The 20,935-nt window shown below is 38.6% G+C and overlaps 1 protein-coding gene across 6 annotated transcripts in view; it reads right to left on the bottom strand.

The window, feature by feature from the left end:
• The window catches only part of pik3c2b (phosphatidylinositol-4-phosphate 3-kinase, catalytic subunit type 2 beta), a 63,371-nt gene that overhangs the window by 22,531 nt on the left and 19,905 nt on the right, over positions 1–20,935 (bottom strand). For all 6 annotated transcript variants that reach the window (XM_051672084.1, XM_051672079.1, XM_051672083.1 and 3 more), the window contains 4 exons: positions 18,095–18,217; positions 16,044–16,211; positions 15,258–15,369; positions 9,318–9,460 (listed from right to left, as the gene is read on the bottom strand). In XM_051672084.1, coding sequence (XP_051528044.1) covers positions 9,318–9,460; positions 15,258–15,369; positions 16,044–16,211; positions 18,095–18,217 — 546 coding nt within the window. The remainder of the gene's footprint in view (positions 1–9,317; positions 9,461–15,257; positions 15,370–16,043; positions 16,212–18,094; positions 18,218–20,935) is intronic.

Genomic DNA, 20,935 nt, shown 5'->3' with positions numbered 1-20,935 from the left:
AACAATCTAATTGGATTGAACATCTAGGTAATAATAGTAAATTTCATAATCAGTGCTTGCTGAAACAAAAGCAGTAGACAACAAGAAAGACGATTAGATTTTTAAGTTTTACTGAAGATTAATACTCAGGGTAAAACCTAAGTAAAACCCCTAGCCCCAAGTACGAGCAATATGACCAAACATTTTTAGAATAAAATAACTACAGCCACCACATATTATTTGCTATATTATATAAATACAGTATAATATATATATATATATCTCACAATTCCAGTGGGTCAGAAGTTTACATCCACCAAGTTCACTTTTTCAGAACATTTCAGAAAATTATGTCAAGCCTTTAGACAATTAGCTTCTGATAGGAGGTGTACTGAATTGGAGGTGTACCTGTGAATGTATTTTAAGGCCTACCTTCAAACTCAGTGCCTCTTTGCTTGACATCATGGAAAAATTATGTTTTTTTGCCAAGACCTCAGAAAAACTAATTGTGGACCTGCACAAGTCTGGCTCACCTTTGGGAGCAATTTCCAAAGACCTGAAGGTACCACGTTCATCTGTACAAACAATAGTATGCAAGTATAAACACCATGGGACTACGCAGCCATCATACCGCTCAGGAAGGAGACGCTTTCTGTCTCCTAGAGATGAACGTAGTTTGGTGCGAAAAGTGCAAATCAATCCCAGAACAGCAATAAAGGACCTTGTTAAGATGCTGGAGGAAACAGATAGACAAGTATCTATATCCACAGAAAAACAAGTCCTATATTGACAACCTGAAAGGCTGCTCAGCAAGGAACAAAGATCTTACTTTTTGGAGAAATGTCCTCTGGTCTGATGAAACAAATGTAACTGTTTGGCCATAATGACCATCGTTATGTTTGGAGGAAAATGGGTGAGGCTTGCAAGCCGAAGAACACCATCCCAACCGTGAAGCATGGGGGTGGCAGCATCATGTTGGTGCTGGGACTGGTGCACTTCACAAAATAGATGGCATCATGAGGTGGGAAAATTATGTGTATATATTGAAGCAATATCAAGACATCAGCCAGGAAGTTAAAGCTTGTTCGCAAATGGGTCTTCCAAATGGACAATGACCCCAAGCATACCTCCAAAGTTGTGGCAAAATGGCTTAAGGACAACAAAGTCAAGGTATTGGAGTGGCCATCACAAAGCCCTGATCTCAATCCGATAGAAAATTTGAGGGCAGAACTGAAAATGTGTGTGCGAGCAAGGAGGCCTACAAACCTGACTCAGTTACACCAGTTCTGTCTGGAGGAATGTGCCACAATTCCAGCAACTTATTGTGAGAAGCCTGTGGAAGGCTACCCAAAAAGTTTGACCCAATTTAAAGGCAATGCTACCAAATACTAACAAAGTGTATGTAAACTTCTGACCCACAGGGAATGTGATGAAAGAAATAAAAGCTGAAATAAATAATTCTCTCTACTATTATTCTGACATTTCACATTCTTAAAATAAAGTAGCAATCCTAACTGGCCTAAGACAGTGAATGTTTTCTATGATTAAATGTCAGGAATTGTGAAAAACTGAGTTTAAATGTATTTGGTTAAGGTGTATGTAAACTTCTGACTTCAACTGTGTATATACAGTTGTGCTCAAAAGTTTGCATACCCTTGGAGAATTGGTAAAATATGTACCATTTTTAAAGAAAACATGAGTGAGCAGGCAAAACACATTTCTTATGGGATTCATATTCAACTGTAGGTTATAACAGAATGGCACAATCATAAAACAAAACATGGCAACAAAGAAAAAAATGAAATGACCCCTGTTCAAAAGTCTGCATACCCTTAGTTCTTAATACTGTGTATTGCCCCCTTTAGCATCAATGACAGCGTGCAGTCTTTTGTAATAGTTGTCTATGAGGCCCCAAATTCTTGCAGCTGGTATAACTGCCCATTCGTCTTGGCAAAATGCCTCCAGGTCATGCAAAGTCTTTGGTCGTCTTGCATGAACCGCACGTTTGAGATCTCCCCAGAGTGGCTCAATGATATTAAGGTCAGGAGACTGTGATGGCCACTCCAGAACCTTCACCTTTTTCTGCTGTAACCACTGGAGGGTCAACTTGGCCTTTTGCTTAGGGTCACTATCGTGCTGGAAAGTCCAAGAGCGTCCAATGCGCAGCTTTCGTGCAGAAGAATGCAAATTGTCTGCCAGTATTTTCTGATAACATGCTGCATTCATCTTGCCATCAATTTTCACAAGATTCCCCGTGCCTTTAGAGCTCACACACCCCCAAAACATCAGTGAGCCACCACCATGCTTCACAGTGGGGATGGTATTCTTTTCACTATAGGCCTTGTTGACCCCTCTCCAAACATAGCGCTTATGTTTGTGACCATAAAGCTCTATTTTGGTCTCGTCACTGCTGTGAGGCGTGTCAAGGTGCTGTCGGGCATATTGTAACCGGGCTTTTTTGTGGCACTGGTGCAGTAAAGGCTTCTTTCTGGCAACTCGACCATGCAGCTCATTTTTGTTCAAGTATCGTCATATTGTGCTCCTTGAAACAACCACACAGTCTTTTTCCAGAGCAGCCTGTATTTCTCCTGAGGTTACTTGTGGGTTTTTCTTTGTATCCTGAACAATTCTTCTGGCAGTTGTGGCTGAAATCTTTCTTGGTCTACCTGACCTTGGCTTGGTATTAAGAGATCCCTGAATTTTCCACTTCTTAATAAGTGATTGAACAGTACTGACTGGCATTTTCAAGGCTTTGGATATCTTTTTATATCCTTTTTCATCTTTCTAAAGTTCCTTTACCTTGTTACGCAGGTCTTTTGACAGTTCTTTTCTGCTCCCCATGGCTCAGTATCTAGCCTGCTCAGTGCATCCACGTGAGAGCTAACAAACTCATTGACTATTTATACACAGGCACTAATTGCAATTTAAAAAGCCACAGGTGTGGGAAATTAACCTTGAATTGCCATTTAAACCTGTGTGTGTCACCTTGTGTGTCTGTAACAAGGCCAAACATTCAAGGGTATGTAAACTTTTGATCAGGGCCATTTGGGTGATTTCTGTTATCATTATGATTTAAAAAGGAGCCAAACAACTATGTGATGATAAATGGCTTCATATGATCACTATCCTTAAATAAAACTTTTTTTGCATGATCAGTCATATTTTCAAAATCAGTGCCAAAATTTCACAATTTCTGCCAGGGTATGCAAACTTTTGAACACACACACACACACACACACACACGTTCAAAATTTTAGGGTCACTTACTCTTTTTTTTTTTTTTTTTTCACATTTTAGAATAATAGTAAAGTCATCACAACTATGGAATAACAGAAATGGAAATATGGGAATTATATTGTGACTAAAAAAAAATCCAAAATAAAAAAAATCAAAACTGTTATATTTTAGCATCTTCAAATTGGCCACACTTTGCCTAGATTTAGCAGAAATGTACTCTTGGCATTTTCTCAACCAACTTCTTGAGGTATCACCCTGGGATGCTTTTAAAACAGTATTGAAGGAGTTCCCATCTATATGATGGGCACTTAGTGGCTGCTTTTCTTAATTATTCGGTCCAAGTCATCCATTTCAAAACCTTTTTTTAAAATAAAATTTTAGTTTTGTAATTAAATAAATTAATGTTGGCACAATTAGATTTTTGTCTACAAAACTAATTTCAAACTTTTAAGCATATGCCTTCAGATCAAAAGGTTTTTAAGATCATGAGAAACATTTCAGTCAAGTGTTTCAAAACTTTTCACCGGTATGTGTGTGTGTGTGTGTGTGTATTTATATATATATATAAATAAATAAATAAATAAAAATAAAAAACACACACACACACACACACACACACACACACACACACACACACACACAGTATATAGCTCTGGTAAAAATTAAGAGACCACTCCAATTTTTTTTTAAATCAGCATCTCAACATGTATGGCAGCCATTCCAGTGTCTTGAATTCCAACACAAGCACACCTCATTGTCCTTAATGAGGTACTGATTAGGTGATCACCTGAATCAAATCTTATTTAACAAGGAAAAGTATAAAAAACCACTGCTGTGGTAATCACTATCCTCTTGCAATACGACCAGCTGGATGGCAAAAACAGAGCTAGTAGTACCTCAAAAGTCATTGGAATAAAATAAAAAAAAAAGGAACTATTGACCATGCCAAAAGGAGTTGAAAAGAAAAGTTTTCAGTGAGGAAAAGAAGGGTTCAATTCTGGCTTTACTGGCAGAGGGATACAGAGAGCGTCAGCTTGCTTCCATCCTTAAAATTTCAAAGACGGCGGTTCATAAGAACAAGGTCAAGCAGCAGACACTGTGGACAACAAAGCTACAGACCGGCAGAGGGGGCGAAAACAACTCTCCACTGTCTGGGATGACCGCTAACTCATTCGAATCGGGCAGATTGTGAGGGACACATGAATCAAGCCACATACAAGGTTATCCTGGAAGAAAACTTGCTTCCTTCTGCTCAGACAATGTTCCCCAACTCTGAGGATTGTTTTTTCCAGCAGGACAATGCTCCATGCCACACAGCCAGGTCAATCAAGGTGTGGAAGGAGCACCAGATCAAGACCCTGTCATGGCCAGCCCAATCTCCAGACCTGAACCCCACTGAAAACCTCTGTAATGTGATCAAGTGGAAGATGGATGGTCACAAGCCATCAAACAAAGCCGAGTTGCTTGAATTTTTGTGCCAGGAGTGGCATAAAGTCACCCAACAGCAATGTGAAAGACTGGTGGAGAGCATGCCAAGATGCATGAAAGCTGTGATTGGAAATCAGGGTTATTCCACCAAATATTGATTTCTGAACACTTCCCAAGTTAAAACATTAGTATTGTGTTGTTTAAAAATGAATATGAACTTGTTTTCTTTGCATTATTCGAGGTCTGAAAACATGGCATCTTTTTTGTTATTTTGACCAGTTGTCATTTTCTGCAAATAAATGACAATATTTTTATTTGGAATTAGGGAGAAATGTTGTCAGCTGTTTATAAAATAAAATATTCATTTTACTCAAACACATACCTATAAATAATAAATCCAGAGAAACTGATAATTTTGCAGTGGTCTCTTAATTTTTTCCAGAGCTGTATACAGTTGAAGTCAGAAGCTTACATACACCTTAGCCAAATATATTTAAATTGTTTTTCACAAGTCCTGACATTTAATTGTAGAAAAAATTGCCTGTCTTAGGTCAGTTAATATTACTACTTTATTTTAAGAATGTGAAATGTCAGGATAATAGTAGAGAGAATTATTTATTTCAGCTTTTATTTCTTTCATCACATTCCCAGTAGGTCAGATGTTTACATACACTTTGTTAGTATTTGGTAGCATTTGGTAGCATTGCCTTTAAATAGTTTAACTTGGGTCAAATATTTTAGGTAGCCTTCCACAAGCTTCACACAATAAGTTGCTGGAATTTCATCCCATTCCTCCAGACAGAACTGGTGTCAGGTTTGTAGGCCTCCTTGCTCAGCCTTTCAGGTTATGTCAATATAGGACTCGTTTTACTGTGGATATAGATACTTGTATACCGGTTTCCACCAGCATTTTCACAAGGTCATTTGCTGTTGTTCTGGGATTGAGTCGCACTTTTCACACCAAACTTCGTTCATCTCTAGGAGACAGAATGTGTCTCCTTCCTGAGCAGTATGATGGCTGCGTGGTCCCATGGCGTATATACTTGTGTACTATTGTTTGTACAAATGAACGTGGCAATTTGAGGCGTTTGGAAATTGCTCCCAAGGATGAACCAGACTTGTGGAGGTCCACAATTTGTTTTCTGAGGTCTTGGCTGATTTCTTTTGATTTTCCCAAGATGTCAAGCAAAGAGGCACTGAGTTTGAAGGCAGACCTTAAATTATATTCACAGGTACACCTCCAATTCAGTACACCTCCTATCAGAAGCTAAAGGTTTAACATAATTTTCTTGAATTTTCCAAGCTGATTAAAAGCACAGTTAACTTAGCGCATGTAAACTTCTGACCCACTGGAATTATGATAATTATGATTTATGATATATATATATATATATATATATATATATACACACACACATACATACACACACATACATACATACACATACATACATACATACATACATACCACACACACCACAGTATCTGCTGACACAAGGCCGATCATAGAGTTTACACCCAGCTCAAACACTCAACCTTTGATCTGGGATCTGGAGACAATTTATGACTGAATATTTCCAGGTTGGTACAGCTCCAGATTTTACACTGCAGCAAATGTTTCAGAGCTCCACAGAGTCTGAGTAATAAAGGAAGAGAGGAGAAGAAAAAAAAATTGTTGAGATCGAGGGAGGAATAGGGCCAACTGGGGAGGATATCCACATCAGCTGTCTATAGCTGAAGGCAACAAAGTGAGCACTGTAGAGCACCAAGCCCTTCTGAACACCATATAAGCACTTATATTATATGGGGAGAAAAGAAAACCAATAAAGCGCTGATCCATGAAACCAGTAAGAATGAATAACGTTTTTTTTTAATCCAGTACAAAAAAATAGATATATAGTGTAGAGTATAGTGTGTTTTAACAGGTACTGTATCTATAAATATGGGAATGAATGTATATGTTATGTTTAAGCCTAAGGCATGAGGCATAAGAGGCCGAATTCAACTGATTATAGCTCTTATAGAACAGTTACTGCATAATACAAATATTAAAAAGACAAAAAAAATCGTTTTAAATGTTGATAAGCAAATTTAATATGTGCCATCCTTATGTTAAAGGATATAGCCTCTGACATGAAAAACAATGGTTAATAGTTGGGTTCTATGGTTCTGTATGATTATACACTTGGTAGCTAGATGAACAAATGATTTGCATCATAGCTGTTACTATATTGTGCATTTTAGCACAGCTGGAATGCTGTATTGACCAATCAGCATCCATGATGGGAACTATGCGTTTTATGATGTTTATTATAAATGCTTATAGATAAACGACACATATGGTGTATAAAATAGCACAAATGTTTCCCCTTTCTCTTTTTCTTCCTTTAGAATTCATTCCATTACCAAATATCCTTAGAATAATTGAGACATACATAATATTGCTTAATTCCGCTGTTCTCTTTAAAGACACTTATTTCAAAGTAATGTTTATATTACAATACTTCATTAACATTAAAAACACTACTGTAATTTTTTGTATTTTTTCTATAGAGGCCAAATATAAGTATTCCACTACTTGGCCTAGGAGTAGTTCCATTCCCATTAGCTCTCCAGCCTTAAAAGGATAGTTCACTAAAAAATGAAAACATTCTGTCATTTTTTTATTCCCTCACAACAGTTGTTACAATCCCGTATTACTTATTTCCATGGTACACAAAAAGAGATATTAGGCAGGATGTTGGCTTCAGTCAACATTTACTTACATTGCATCCTTAGAGGAAAGGATGTCATATGGGTTTGGGCAATTTTTGGGTGAACGATCCCTTTAATAGTGTGTGTGCGCTACCCTTTTCTGCTCCCCTCCCCCTGCGTCTGATCTCTCCAATACTACTGTTGTCACATCCTGACTTTTCTGACAGTGCATGAATGCCGCTGTTCCTCCCACTGTCAGGACGGATGGGATGGCAGACAGGGACATAGAGGACAAAGGGAAGAGGGGAATGCAGGGTGTTATGCCTCCCGGCAAACATCCGGGGGGCTGTGCCACAGCAGTGTGTCTCATCCTCTCATGTGTGACTAAGATGAGCTCCTCAACATCATTCTAAATTATTTGTCCAACCTGAGACATCCTCATTTGGGAGCGGAAAAGAGCTTTCATGCTGAGTGTCGCTGAAACATGAATGAAAAAAATTTGAGAACACGAGCTGGCTGTTTGATATCTCCAGACTGTAGTTATACATAGTCACTTCCTATGTTGTAGATGACCCAGCTGTCATAACCTTTATCTCTTTAAATAACTTGTCACTCACACACACACAAAAAACCTCTTTATCTGTTGCAGCCAAACCGTCACCATCTCTATGTAATGCAAAACACAATAGATGGAGTAACAAAAAACATACTTAAGGTTCTTACCTTTAACAGAGTTTTAACAGTGTTTCGAATGATGTAAATATTCATCATGGTGGAGGAGAGAACGGTTTCTATAGTGAATGACTCCTGCGCACAACTACCAAAAAATACACGGGGGGGGGGGGCGGGACCCCCGCTCGGACAGCCATTTTAACACAGAGAAAATCGGATGTATGTGACCAGAATTCCCATTATCTTCAGCAAGCTGACTTCACTACACACTACACTACTGCTTGGGAGTCGCAACATACACGGTTAATCACACAAGCTCAAACGCTCATGCTCTCTATCTCCTACACACACACACACATCCTTGTTTCTCCAATAACTTGTTAGAAACAGCCCAAGCCGTTGTTACTAGTTCTAAAGTGACGTTTCCAAATTAGTAACGGAGGCTTGTGCTCATCTTTTGAACTAGCAATGACAGATCCTGATCTGTGACGTAAGAAAGTAGTTTCAAGCACAAATGCCGGCCTCGTGCCTGCAGCCAAATCACAGCCATGCTAATGTGGGGTCATCGAGCACCCTTGCTCATGTGATATTGCTTTAATATCCTAGGAGCTATGATATGTGAATCAAAGTAATTATATACAGCATTTTAGGTGTTAACATAGAAGAGAAAATCCCTTTTTTTTTAAACTAAAACACATTAAAGTATGAAAACGTAGGGCTGGGCAATAAAATGGTATTAGTATTTATCGACGGTACACCTTTATTGATAAAGATATAAAAAAATATTCAATATAATGCTCGATAGTTTCACTTAAATGCATTAAAATGTATACAGACATGAAGTTTGGTTGCATGAACAACCCTCAAGCGTACGCCGTCCCTGGATCATAAACAGCCTATCATATAGCTTGATAAAGGAGCGTGCTATGAGTGACAAGCAAACAGCCAATAACAAGTTGCGTTGCTGTGGGGTTCAGTTGCGCCATCGCCACGTGACATCAGAACACACGGACACATGCGAAAATGAGTGCTGTGCCGTGCTTGTTTTTGACTGTTAAGACAAATTATTTTTTTTTGTTTGCCTTAATAGAGTGGGTAAATTAAAAATACAGTGGTTAAATTCAAACCTTTTTTCTACTGGTCTTTGTTTAAAAAAGGTTATTAAAATGTATCAATAATTATCGATACCAAATGATATGAAACATTACCCCACGATACATTTTTTAGCTGTATCGCCCAGCCCTATGAAAATGCATAATTAGGTCAGGATGCAGAATTAGCATCAAGAGATCAGACAGCCAACTCACCAGAAAAGAGACTTCTTGTGCAGGACATCATGTAGCTGCCTTTGGCTAACCTGGTCCAGGAGGGAGAACTCGTACTTGGGACTGAACTCTGCAGGAGCAGGGGTGCTAAAGCGTACCTCGAATGAAGAAGTGGGAAAGTCCACCTAAAAGAAAAGCAGCACAAAATGAATGACTTAATTGGACTCTTCACTGTATGGCTCAGAAAAATGCTTAATTCTATTCTGTGGTTTTTAAATTACAGATAGCAGACTGTAGTTAATAGAAGGGTTATGGAGATTTCAAAACTACCACATGTCCATTTTCTCCAGCTCATGGGTAAAGATGGGGTAAAAGTTTAAGTGGGAGGTTTATGATCCAAAGCAAAAGCTGAAGATCACAGTCATGACTGGCAACTGTTTCAACATGCGCATTAAAAGCTATTACAAATCTCCTGGAGGGATCTGGCCCAATGAGCAGCTGAGGATTTCACCTTCAACATGCAAAGTTCAACTGAACGCCAATGCCAGAGATACTACACACAAAAACACTAAAGACATACTGAAACTGCAGCCACGTGGATCCACTGACAGGGAGGAAACAAAAACCGATTTCAAAACAAGAAAACCATATTAGCACAGTGGAAAAGGCTTTAAATGCTGGTTCATGATTGATACATCTGGGTCTGTTTTCACACTTACGCATCTGTCAGTGCCAGTTGAAATCAGTCCAGTCATTATTGCCATATGCCTCTCAGAATCTTCAACACTTCACCCATTAGCAGAGCAGAACACTGCAACTAATGAACACTGAAATCTACCATACATTTCATGACCTTCACACCAAATGTTCACTGTGGGACTGTTTGTATGCATTGCACTGAATATGCATTGCAATTTAGCATAAGCTCTATTTATAAACTCCATCAGCACTGTGTAATAGGGAATTTATTTTTCAAACCAGCTGATAAAAACATCTCAAACAAGCCTATGCTGGTTTTCTGGTCTAAGCTGGTCTTGCAGCATGGCCAAGTTGTTTTCTTTTTAAGCTAGTTTAGCTGGTCGGCCAGCTGGTCTCCCAGTCAGATAAGTACCCAAAACCCCTCTAAAACCAGCAAACCAGACCAGCCTGGGATACCAGCTATGGGGTGAATGACAAATAAGGTTGTCAGAGGTGATAAAAATGAAAAATATAGTTTAAAACAGATGTTTAATTTCTTTCTTTTTTTTTTTCTTTTTTACAAAAAAAAACAAATATATTTACTGAATTAAAAAAATGTCAAGTGGTATAACCATCAAAAGATGTTAAAATGGGGCCTGAAGGGGGCCTGGGTAACTCAGCGAGTATTGACGCTGACTACAACCCCTGGAGTCACGAGTTCGAATCCAGGGTGTGCCGACTAGTGACTCCAGCCAGGTCTCCTAAGCAAACAAACTGGCCCGGTTGCTAGGGAGGGTAGAGTCACATGGGGGTAACCTCCTCGTGGCCGTGATTAGTGGTTCTCGCTCTCAATGGGGCGTGTGGTAAGTTCTGCGTGGATGCCGCGGAGAACAGCGTAAAGCCTCCACACACACACACTACGTCTCCACGGTAACACGCTCAACAAGCCACGTGATAAGATGCATGGATTGATTGTCTCAGACGCGGAGGCAACTGAGATTCGTCCTCTGCCACCCGGATTGAGACGAGTTACTACGCCACCACGAGGACTTATAGCGCATTGGGAATTGGGCTTTCCAAATTAGGGAGAAAATAAAAAATAAAAAAAATCATGTTAAAAAAAGTTGAGCCTTCTCATAAAAATGTCAAAAAATCTGTCATTTTTTTTATTCGAAAACACATTGATTTTGCCATGTCTACATTCTGAGATTGCCGTTTTCCTCCACCGAAAATGGAGACTTTCAAAAACTCTCTCCAAAACTTTAAGAAACTGAAAATGGAGGTTTTAAAATTTAAATGGATTAGTGTGGATGTGGCGTTTGATTTGGTGGACAAAAGTTTTTCAAATGCTAATAATATTGTAAAACATTTTTTTTTTTTTAAAGATATAATGACAAATTATTATTCTAAATGTTTTATGCCAACATTTCTTTTTTCAAGAAATAGAGTTTTTTTTTGTTTTTTTTTTTTAAACTGTATCTGGATGGTAACACCAATTAGACATTTTTTACTCCAAGCCCCAGAACAAATATCAAAATGACTTTGAACTCAGAAACTGAAAACTAATTGTTTTTCATGAACTGGAATTGTAATGTATTTTTGAATAACTTACAACATCGGGACAAAACAATTAGCATCCCGCCACTGACCCCCAGAACAAAATGAGGTAGAACTGCTAGATTGATAAAGCGGGACTTGGCTAGGAGTGAAAATCTCGAACAATCACAAAGAATTTCCAATGAAAAGTGTGAACAAAAAAAGTGGGAAAAGAATGTGAAAAATGGGGTCAGAGAAAGTGTGAGAGATAGAGAGAATAGCAGCGACGGATAGGACAAGGAGAAAAGCTAAGAAGAGCGAGCGCACGTTAGGCAGGAGTTTAATGATTCCCAGATGTGCCATTAGCCCCAGATGCATCTAGGTGGTGGGGCAGCTGAACGAGCAGACTGCAGGAACTGACTGACCTGCCATCTCATACTGAATAACCTGAATAGTCTCAGCACATTAAAGAGGGGCAGAGTCTACTGAATAGGCACAGGACCAGGCTTTTCTCCCAGTTTTAACTGCACAGCCCACTGCCCTCAGACAAAGCCATGCCATTCGGGCACAAAAGAGCCCTGTTGGCACTGCCATGGGCAGGCTTGGCACACGGAGACAGCAGAGAGAAGAACGGAGTTTGTTTGGTAGGAGGCCTGAGCAGAGGGTGGGAATTTTACAGAGGCCCGATCCATGCGAGGAGAAAACCATGTGCACACGTGATTTACTGCACAAATACAAGATAGTACCAGTGGGGAGAAGGGTTGAATTGATACCAAACTTTAAGTGCATACAAAGCCTAGAAAGTCCTCTCATTAATGTTTGTACAAAACTACGATATGTCATACTTGTTGAGCTTTGATAATAATTAAATTCTGCCATACAAAGAGTGCAAACGCTCATCTGGATTTGATTTATAGACGCATTACAGAATGAAACAGTTATAATATCAAATTCGGTAAATGCATTAAAACTAGAGCTGTCAGAAGTAACGTGTTAACGCATGTGAACAAAGTTTAACGCATTAATTTTTCTTAAATCGCGGTTAGTGCATTTACGTTAATACAACATAAACCAGCATAAACACTTGTTGGAAGGGCAGAACCTTTGTAATATGTCTGCCCGGAGTCATTATACTGATGCACACTTCACAACACACACACACACACACACACCAGTGCCCTTCTACCAAGGTGAGCCTACAAGCTTTGCATAAAATGGCATAACACAGCGGCCCCTTAGACATTCTGTGGGTGGTATGATCGTAACACGCTAGTTGACCGTTACGCTCTCTCCTATGAGAGAGCCACGGAGATTGTCATCTCCATAAATAAAATAATCTTTGCACACACACACAACAGTGCTTCCATGATAAAATGATGGAGAAAGGACCTCTTAATGCTATTTGATGTATATAACAAGCCCAGATGGGATTTTAATTACCACAGAAGCACGTCAAGTCTTAACTATCACCAAAACGCAGAACGAGACATTTTTGTCAGTAAACTTTTCATGTTGAGTTCAATGCGGCGCTTGCATTGATGCCCTGACATGAATGAAAATGCAACCTATGTGGGGACTAGTTCATCTAATTAGTCAACCTCACAATTAGACTATGGGAAACATTTAATGTTACTTGAATTGGTGCTATTTTAGTGCATTTCTATCTTTATACTGTGGAAGGCTTTGTTTGGAAAATGTTAAAGCATTATGTTGTCACATATTGTTTTGTTTTCTTTCCTAAGATGGAAATAAATGCATTTTGACAGAAAAAGAAGTATATATTCACTCTAGTGTCAAATTTCAGCACTTTCAAAATCTGCGGTTAACTATAAAAAATTATGTGATTTAAAATTTTAAATCGACTGACAGCAATAATTAAAACACCTGTAATTTATTTTAAATGTCAATGCATTAACTTTTATGCTTCACATAACACTGCCTCAACTGGCAAACTGTGGTGAGTAGCAACACTTTGAAAATTTGAAATGATGATTACTTTTTTAGTACCGGTATAATGTGCAAACCTAAGGGGTGTCGTTACAGAGAGCGGCAGTAAAATGTCACGTCTTAGTGTGTTTACACAGGATATTAATGCATGTGGAGGAAGTGACTCAGTGTGCACAGGGAGGTCTGGGGTGACAGGTCTCAGGTGTTTGTGTGTGTGAGAGAGAATGTATGTGGTGTTTCCTGCACCCCTAATCAACAACAGCAGAACTGCACCACTGATAAATCTACAGTGCCATGGCAAATTATATTATACTTTATCTGACTAGTGAGTCTGCAGTATGAATTGGATGTGAAGAGAAAGAGAGACTGGGTACTGATAAATAATTCAAAACAATAAATAGACCACATCTCTTGAATGGTATTTGCCAGTGCAAGCAACAACACACATACAGCACAACCTCAGTCACCATTCACTTGCATTTCATCTTTTTACCATACAATGAAAGTGAATGGTGACTGATCCTTCCTTGAATGATCTCCTTTTGTGTTCCACAGAGGAAAGTAATATGGGTTTGGAACAATGCGAGTAAATGTTGACACAATTTTTATTTTGGTATGAACTGTCCCTTTAAAGGTTTGTGAGACTTAAATCATATACATTAAAATAAATATTAATGGTGGTGTAAGCGATTTTGCCGTTTTGGAGTTTCCACGAGCAGAGCCGCTGAATAAGCCACGCACCTTCTTTCCAAAACCCTGCACATGAAAGATACCGAATAGACCGACACCGAGAAGATGATCATCATTCCACAGTTGTCAAACACAAAAGTAGCAAAATAGTGCCCTCAACTGACAACTGGTATGAAAAACATGGCATAAAAATAGTTAAGCCTCAATATTTCGCTGCAACTACAACACTATGAGAAGACGCAAAATGATTGACAGGCAGAAAGCATCAGAGACTGCAGCCTGCAGACACATTTTTGTTTGCCGATTACAGAGTCTAGAACTGTCACAGAGACTGGTGAGATATCTCAGGACACTTATTTCATTAATATCTTTCAGGGAGTAGGACAATTGTTTGCATACCTTTTCATGAAAACAATTAATTCACTTACAGCACCTTTAATTTTGTTAAGAGTATAGTTAGGACAAATTATTTTGTGTTTTTAGCTCTACAACAAAAATACAATCAGAGCAAAACCATAAAAATGGTTTGACATCTAGTTGTGTTTTTAGCTTATTTTCTGTGCATATCGTTTTACCGAGGTCTGTATACTGTAGATGTGTACAGAAGCGGTGAGAATTTTGTGTTGCTCTTTCTCTCTCTGCAGAGCTATCTGACCTACTTTTAGGATCTTCAGCAGGCAGAGGGACAATCCCTTCCTACATTTCCACTAGCACACTTGCCTGACCTTATTACTGGCAAAGCTACGAGCCAAACATGGAATATACTTTCACTATTGGAGAAAAAAACTAAATAATCCTTTATCTACCAAGACAAATGCCTTTAAAAACATACCACTTTTCTCTTATAAACATGGTGAAGGTATGCATATAACCTTGGACAACAGGAAAAAGTGAGATGGTTTGTTTTAACAGGTAGGCTTATCCTTAGACCTGATAATAGCCTATTTGGCACATTGCAGTCTCCAGGATAAAAGGCAGATTAACCCGATTAACGGTAAAGACAGACAAATGTGTGAAGGAAAAGAAGCTTGCAGTGCATTTCAAAATGGGTGAGTAAGGTTTATCTGTTCTATATTACAGATCAAGATAAGCAAAAAATAGTTTACTGTAAGATTACACAATCGACCGAACCTGGAGGATTACGCTGTCTGGCTGGCTGAAGTTGGGCATACTGGACCGAGCGTTTCCACTGCCTGGAGTTGAAGGCCAGAGACCTAGTAGCTTCCTCCCACACGTCAGAACACTGAGGAAAAGGGAAAACGGGGGGGGTTCAGCCTCACTTAAAACAACACCTAACATCCGCTTATGGATGCGCAAACAAGCAACAACAGGATATGGACAAGGATGGAGTAGAAATACATACATACTTGAACTAACAAATACATTTTGCATTTATCTTATGAGAAAAGGTAAATATATTTGCTAGTAATGTTACATGGACTACTCAAACAAATCCTAAAACAAACATGTCAACCTTCCAAAGAACTGGAACAGCTCTTACAGCTCAGCTGTTGAGTAACTTGTTTCTTAAAGTTCAAACTTCATGGAAGTCATAGTTGACGTCACCCTTAAAGCATGAAACTTTGAGTATACTACTAATGACATATGACCTAGATTAAAAGACATATAATTTGACTACTCTACAGTTGGTTCATTAGATATTTGTCTTTGGCTGCTACAAAGTTATTTCACCCTTTGTTTTGACATACACTCAGATTGACATACACTAAAATATGCTTTTTGGAGTGTGTGTGGTGTTTGTAGGCCGCAGTAGACTTGCAGCAGTCAGCCTGTTATGATCGCCACAACTGGTTTATTGTAGGAGGTGAGTATCAGCAGAACTCTAGTGCTTAAAGAGTCTGTTTTCATGCCCTCCAGAAAAAGATGCACTCAATGCTCTGACAGATCCATTCTTACTGTCTAAAGTTGAATAGGGGCATGGTGACCCAGCCAAGAGCTTCTATACTGCGTTTCTGCTTGCTCTTCTCCTCCGCCCCGGCAGGGGGCGGTAAAGGGGTGGCGTATAGCGTCACGGTCAGCTGTGACTCCCTTGGCAACTGGTTGATCTGGATGGGGAAGCAAACTCTATATTTTGAAATAGATGGAGAAAAAAAAATAATAATAATATAATTCCTGTCTGAAACAAAAATTACGTTCACAACACAACTGAATGCATGTTTTTATTTGTATTTATTTTTTACCTTCATATGTGACATAGATCAGTATTTTGGATGACGGTGTATAAAAAAGAATTCTGACATTTTCAATTCCAATCACGTGTTCTTAACCCAATTCAGTGATTTTACTGTATTTTACTGTATACGTAGTCTAACTCAACGTTCCTCACAATTGTGCGGTTGATTAATACCCTGATAGCACACGTACATCACCCGGTCTATTTGATGTGTTCGTTTACTTCTGCAAGACGTTTTAAAGGTTGTTTGCTCAGCTGCAATTCATATATTAGACGTTTCCTCTCGGATGTCAATAAGACATTCAGCAGATGTCTTAAAGACGTTTATGATTTAGAATGATGGTAAATGTGATCTATTATGATGTTTAACAGATGCTAGAGCAATAGTTAAAAAATTAAAATGTTCTCATCATTTACTTACCTTTATGCCATCCCAGATGTGTATGATTTTCTTTGTTCTGCTGAACACAAAAGAAGATTTTTAGAAAAAAATATCAGCTCTGTAGGTCCTCACAATGCAAATGAATGGTGGCCAGAACTTTGAAGGTCCAAAAAGCATATAAAGTCAGCATAAAAGTAATCCATACAACTCCAGTAGTTAAATCCATGTCTTCCAAAGCAATATGACAGGTGTGGGTGAGAAACAGATCAATATTTAAGTCATTTTTTTACTTAAAATTCTCCTTCCTGCCCAGTAGGTAGCAATATGCACACAGAATGTGAATCGCCAAAAACAAAAGCAGAATGTGAAATTGAAAGTGGAGAATTATATTAAAAAATAACTTAAATATTGATCCGTTTCACACCCACACCAATCATATTGATTTAGAAGGCATGGATTTAACCACTGGAGTCGTATGGATTACTTCAAAGTTCTGGTCACCATTCACTTGCATTGTATGGAGCTAGAACTGAAATATTTTTCTAAAAATCTTTGTGTCCAGCAGAAGAAACAAAGTCATACACATCTGGGATGGCACGAGGTGGAGTAAATTATGAGAGAATTTTCATTTTTGGGTGAACCATCCCTTTAATCAGAATGTGATGCTTTCCAGATTAATCACTATAAAACAGACATCTTCTTCAGCTTTAGCAAAATCAGCCAGTGGAGCAATGGCGAGGTATTAGGCCTCATCATTATTTTATGTCATTGCTTAATTCTAATAAATATGCCAAGGTAGGTTAATGTACAATGTACACAAGTATTTAGAAGCATTGCCTATTCAGACCAGTGTCTAATATGGGTAATATTAGAATTAGGCACTTCAGTGTTTTTGAAATGGCAACGTGTTTCTATCTAGTATAAAAAGGTTCCCGCATGTGTGTTCACATTGCAGAATAAATTCTTGTGGTAAAACATGACAGATCGTCTTTTAAACCAGTTTTCACAAATGAAGCATAGATTTGTTTATTTCGAAAGACATTCATAGAGAGGAAGGAGTTCTGAGAGTGATTCACACCTACGCTTTGTGTTGCAACAGTATATTTACACCTACATACCGGAGTCAAAATATATTGAGCAGGATGGAGAAAATAAATGACAATTGTCTACAAAAATACCCTAAGACAATACCATGACTCTACAATAAGGGGGCAGAGTACAGAAAATAGCCACAGGAAGCTGAGCTGGACCAGCTATTTTGAAACAGTCCTCTGAAGTACTAGGTAAACAAACCTAGATCTAACATGTGACTTTGTCCTGATAACTTTCACATATACGTTCAAAAGTATAAGTAAGAGTGTAGCATGTGTTTGCAGTTGGTTATAGGCTCACCTCTGGTCCCAAACCACCAAGTGGAAGAGATATTTGCTGACTGACTGTTTACTGGTGTGCTGGGGTGCACAGAGCTCCACCCCACCATGGGTGAGAGAACAGGACAGGAAGAAATTTTCATAACTGTGGATGTGTTTGTGAAAGAGAGAAAAAGTGAGAACAGCAAATGGCAGCTAATAGAGGACATTTTACAACACTGGCTTTTCAATAAAACATGAATACTGGTGGTGAATCAAGAGAGCAGCTTAAAAAATAAAGAACAAAATGAAGATCAGCAGTCATATACTGTAACTGCATTTAAATTACTGTTGTAACACTGATAGTTCCAACTCTAAATTTGTATTGGATGAACCACATTCAAAGCCATTGTAAAATAACTATAAACACACCTGTGAGCACACATTCTACATTAGTGCGATAAGTTGCTACATTGCTTGGCATCCGTAAATTCCCATAATGAACTACTGTATATTACTTGGCGAAAGAATGTTTCATTTAAATTACTATTAATAATAACAAATGTAACTGTTAATTGAACGTTTGTGTCATTTATTATATTGCTATTGCTGCCATTTGATAAAAGCAATAGCACACTGTGCATTATAGTGAATTTACCATAGAAATAGCATTTTCTACCATAGACATATATATATATATATATATATATGTTCGGTGTGAACAGCTTCTCTATTTTGTATTGTGCCTCTCGTGGATTATTGCTTTAATAAATGACATATTCTTGCCATTACTCTGTGGCATTTTTGACCTTGAGAAAGCCACAATTCCCATGTGACCAGCACAGCTGTTAACTTTATTCAAGAGAAATCAAACTTGTGTTTAAATTTGGTTTAACAAGTTCAGTTAATGGTTGTGGAAACCTTGCTACCTTTTTCGATTCTGTCTTCCTAATCCCAACATTATCCAATGTTCTCTACATCATTCATCCCAAATTGAAGCTCTTGGAGAGTTCTAAATGGGAAATGATCTCTCCGGAGGCTGATTTAAATAGAAGGAGAAACATTCCCAAGCTAAATGGGAATGGAGGGAGGGAAAACAAGGGAGTGAAATGCTACTGTAACAAGTTTGAAATACTGATCTGAAGATCCATAAAACACTCCAGATGAAAAATCACATTACAAAAACTAGTGGCAAAACTCTGGTTATTGTTCTTTACAAATCATTTAAACATCCTCAAGATAATGTTTAAAAAAAAACAGTTCACCCAAAAATTAAATTCTGTCTTCATTTACTCTTTAACCCTTTTTTCTTTAGTGGAACACAAAAATAGATGTTAGGCAGTATGTTAGCCTTAGTCACCATTCACTTGCATTGCATCTTTTTTTTTTTCGTTGGAAAGCAAATGGACGGAGACTGAACTTTTTGCCTAACATCTCCTTTTGTGTTCCTCAGAAGAAAGTAACTAAACGGGTCTGAAATGACATGAATATGACATGAGTAAATTATGACAGAATTTTCATTCTTGGGATAACTATCCCTTTAAAGAAACTGCCCTTTCCCCGAGATCACATTTGTGCCTTTTTTGTAATGAGTAAGTTTGAATAGGAGTAAAGGAAGCTGATCCTAGATCAGCCTAGAAGTGCTCTCGCATGATTGCCTCATATTGCTTAAAGCAGATGGCATTCAAGAGAGCGTCAGCCCTCCATCACCACTACACAGGTGCCTGGTGCCCAGCCTGCCCTCCGCCTGGCCTCTAGAGGTCAAAGGTCAAGCTGGGTTCCCATACACGCTCCTTTGTGGTGGCTTGTTCTCCAGTCAGCATCAGTTTCAGAGAGACAAAGAGCATTAGTCCAGGTCAGTGGGCGGGAGAGACCATTCCCGTTATACACAGAGGAGAGGGGGCTATATTACTTTATCACTGAATGACTGGGCGAGGTGTAATGAAATGTAGGGTTGGCCAGTATCTGTCTCCATGCTGCTGGGAGCAATTGCTGCAGTTCAGTTATATTGCTATGGGTGTAGATGGAGAAAAGGGAGAGAAAAGAGGGTCTGCAATTCTCAAGTTCTGTCCACCATAACGGCAAATAATCCGCCTGGATTACCAAAGGGATCAGCAATATGGACAGCTGGTGTACAGCTGCGTTTCGGATGCCTCAACTTCCCCTACGTTTCCTACTGTTTTATTTCCAAAGCCCTCAAAAGAAATAAAAATTCTAACATCCATTTATTTCCCTTATTGTTTTGAATATTGTTCTAGTTTCAGTTTCTGGTTCATATAAAGGCGCAACGCAGCATGTAAGATGATATCATGGAAAGCCTTCTCAAAAACCTGTAATTCCAGATTGCTAATCTGTTTGCATCTGCAAAACAAACTAAACGTTTAACACTGCAAATCTGTACTCGCTTGACCCCACAATATGGTCCACTTTCATATTCACTGGCTAAAATCTCTGACAGTAAAATGCTCTAAATTGCCATTTTTAGCCATATGGCACTACATGAGAGCTACAGTGCCCGCTCATTTTTTCATCCCTTTTGGTTCCAGATTTATTTTTCCCATTCATTTCTCACATGGGGATTTAATTAAAACCTCCAAAAAATATTTAGAAGCCACGAACATCCTATTTATCAACCTTAGAGCTGGACTGTCTTTAAATGTTTACAAGTTATCATTGAAAATCATTTCGGTTATGGAAAAAAATTAATGGGATTTTTCCTTCGAGAACCGACTGTTAAGAGAGAACTTTAAGTAAACCATTTGTAGGCTGCTTTCCTCGTAAAGTGTAAACATTGCCACTTTATCAAAACACTGCTCTTTTCTTTGAGAATCCCAACTAGCCAGACGCAGCAACATTGGCTAAACCAATGGCATGAGGGGGGGAC

The sequence above is a fragment of the Myxocyprinus asiaticus genome, chromosome 35, assembly GCF_019703515.2.
Source record: "Myxocyprinus asiaticus isolate MX2 ecotype Aquarium Trade chromosome 35, UBuf_Myxa_2, whole genome shotgun sequence".
Taxonomy (NCBI): Eukaryota; Metazoa; Chordata; class Actinopteri; order Cypriniformes; family Catostomidae; genus Myxocyprinus; species Myxocyprinus asiaticus.
This window is presented reverse-complemented; position numbering and strand designations above follow the sequence as displayed.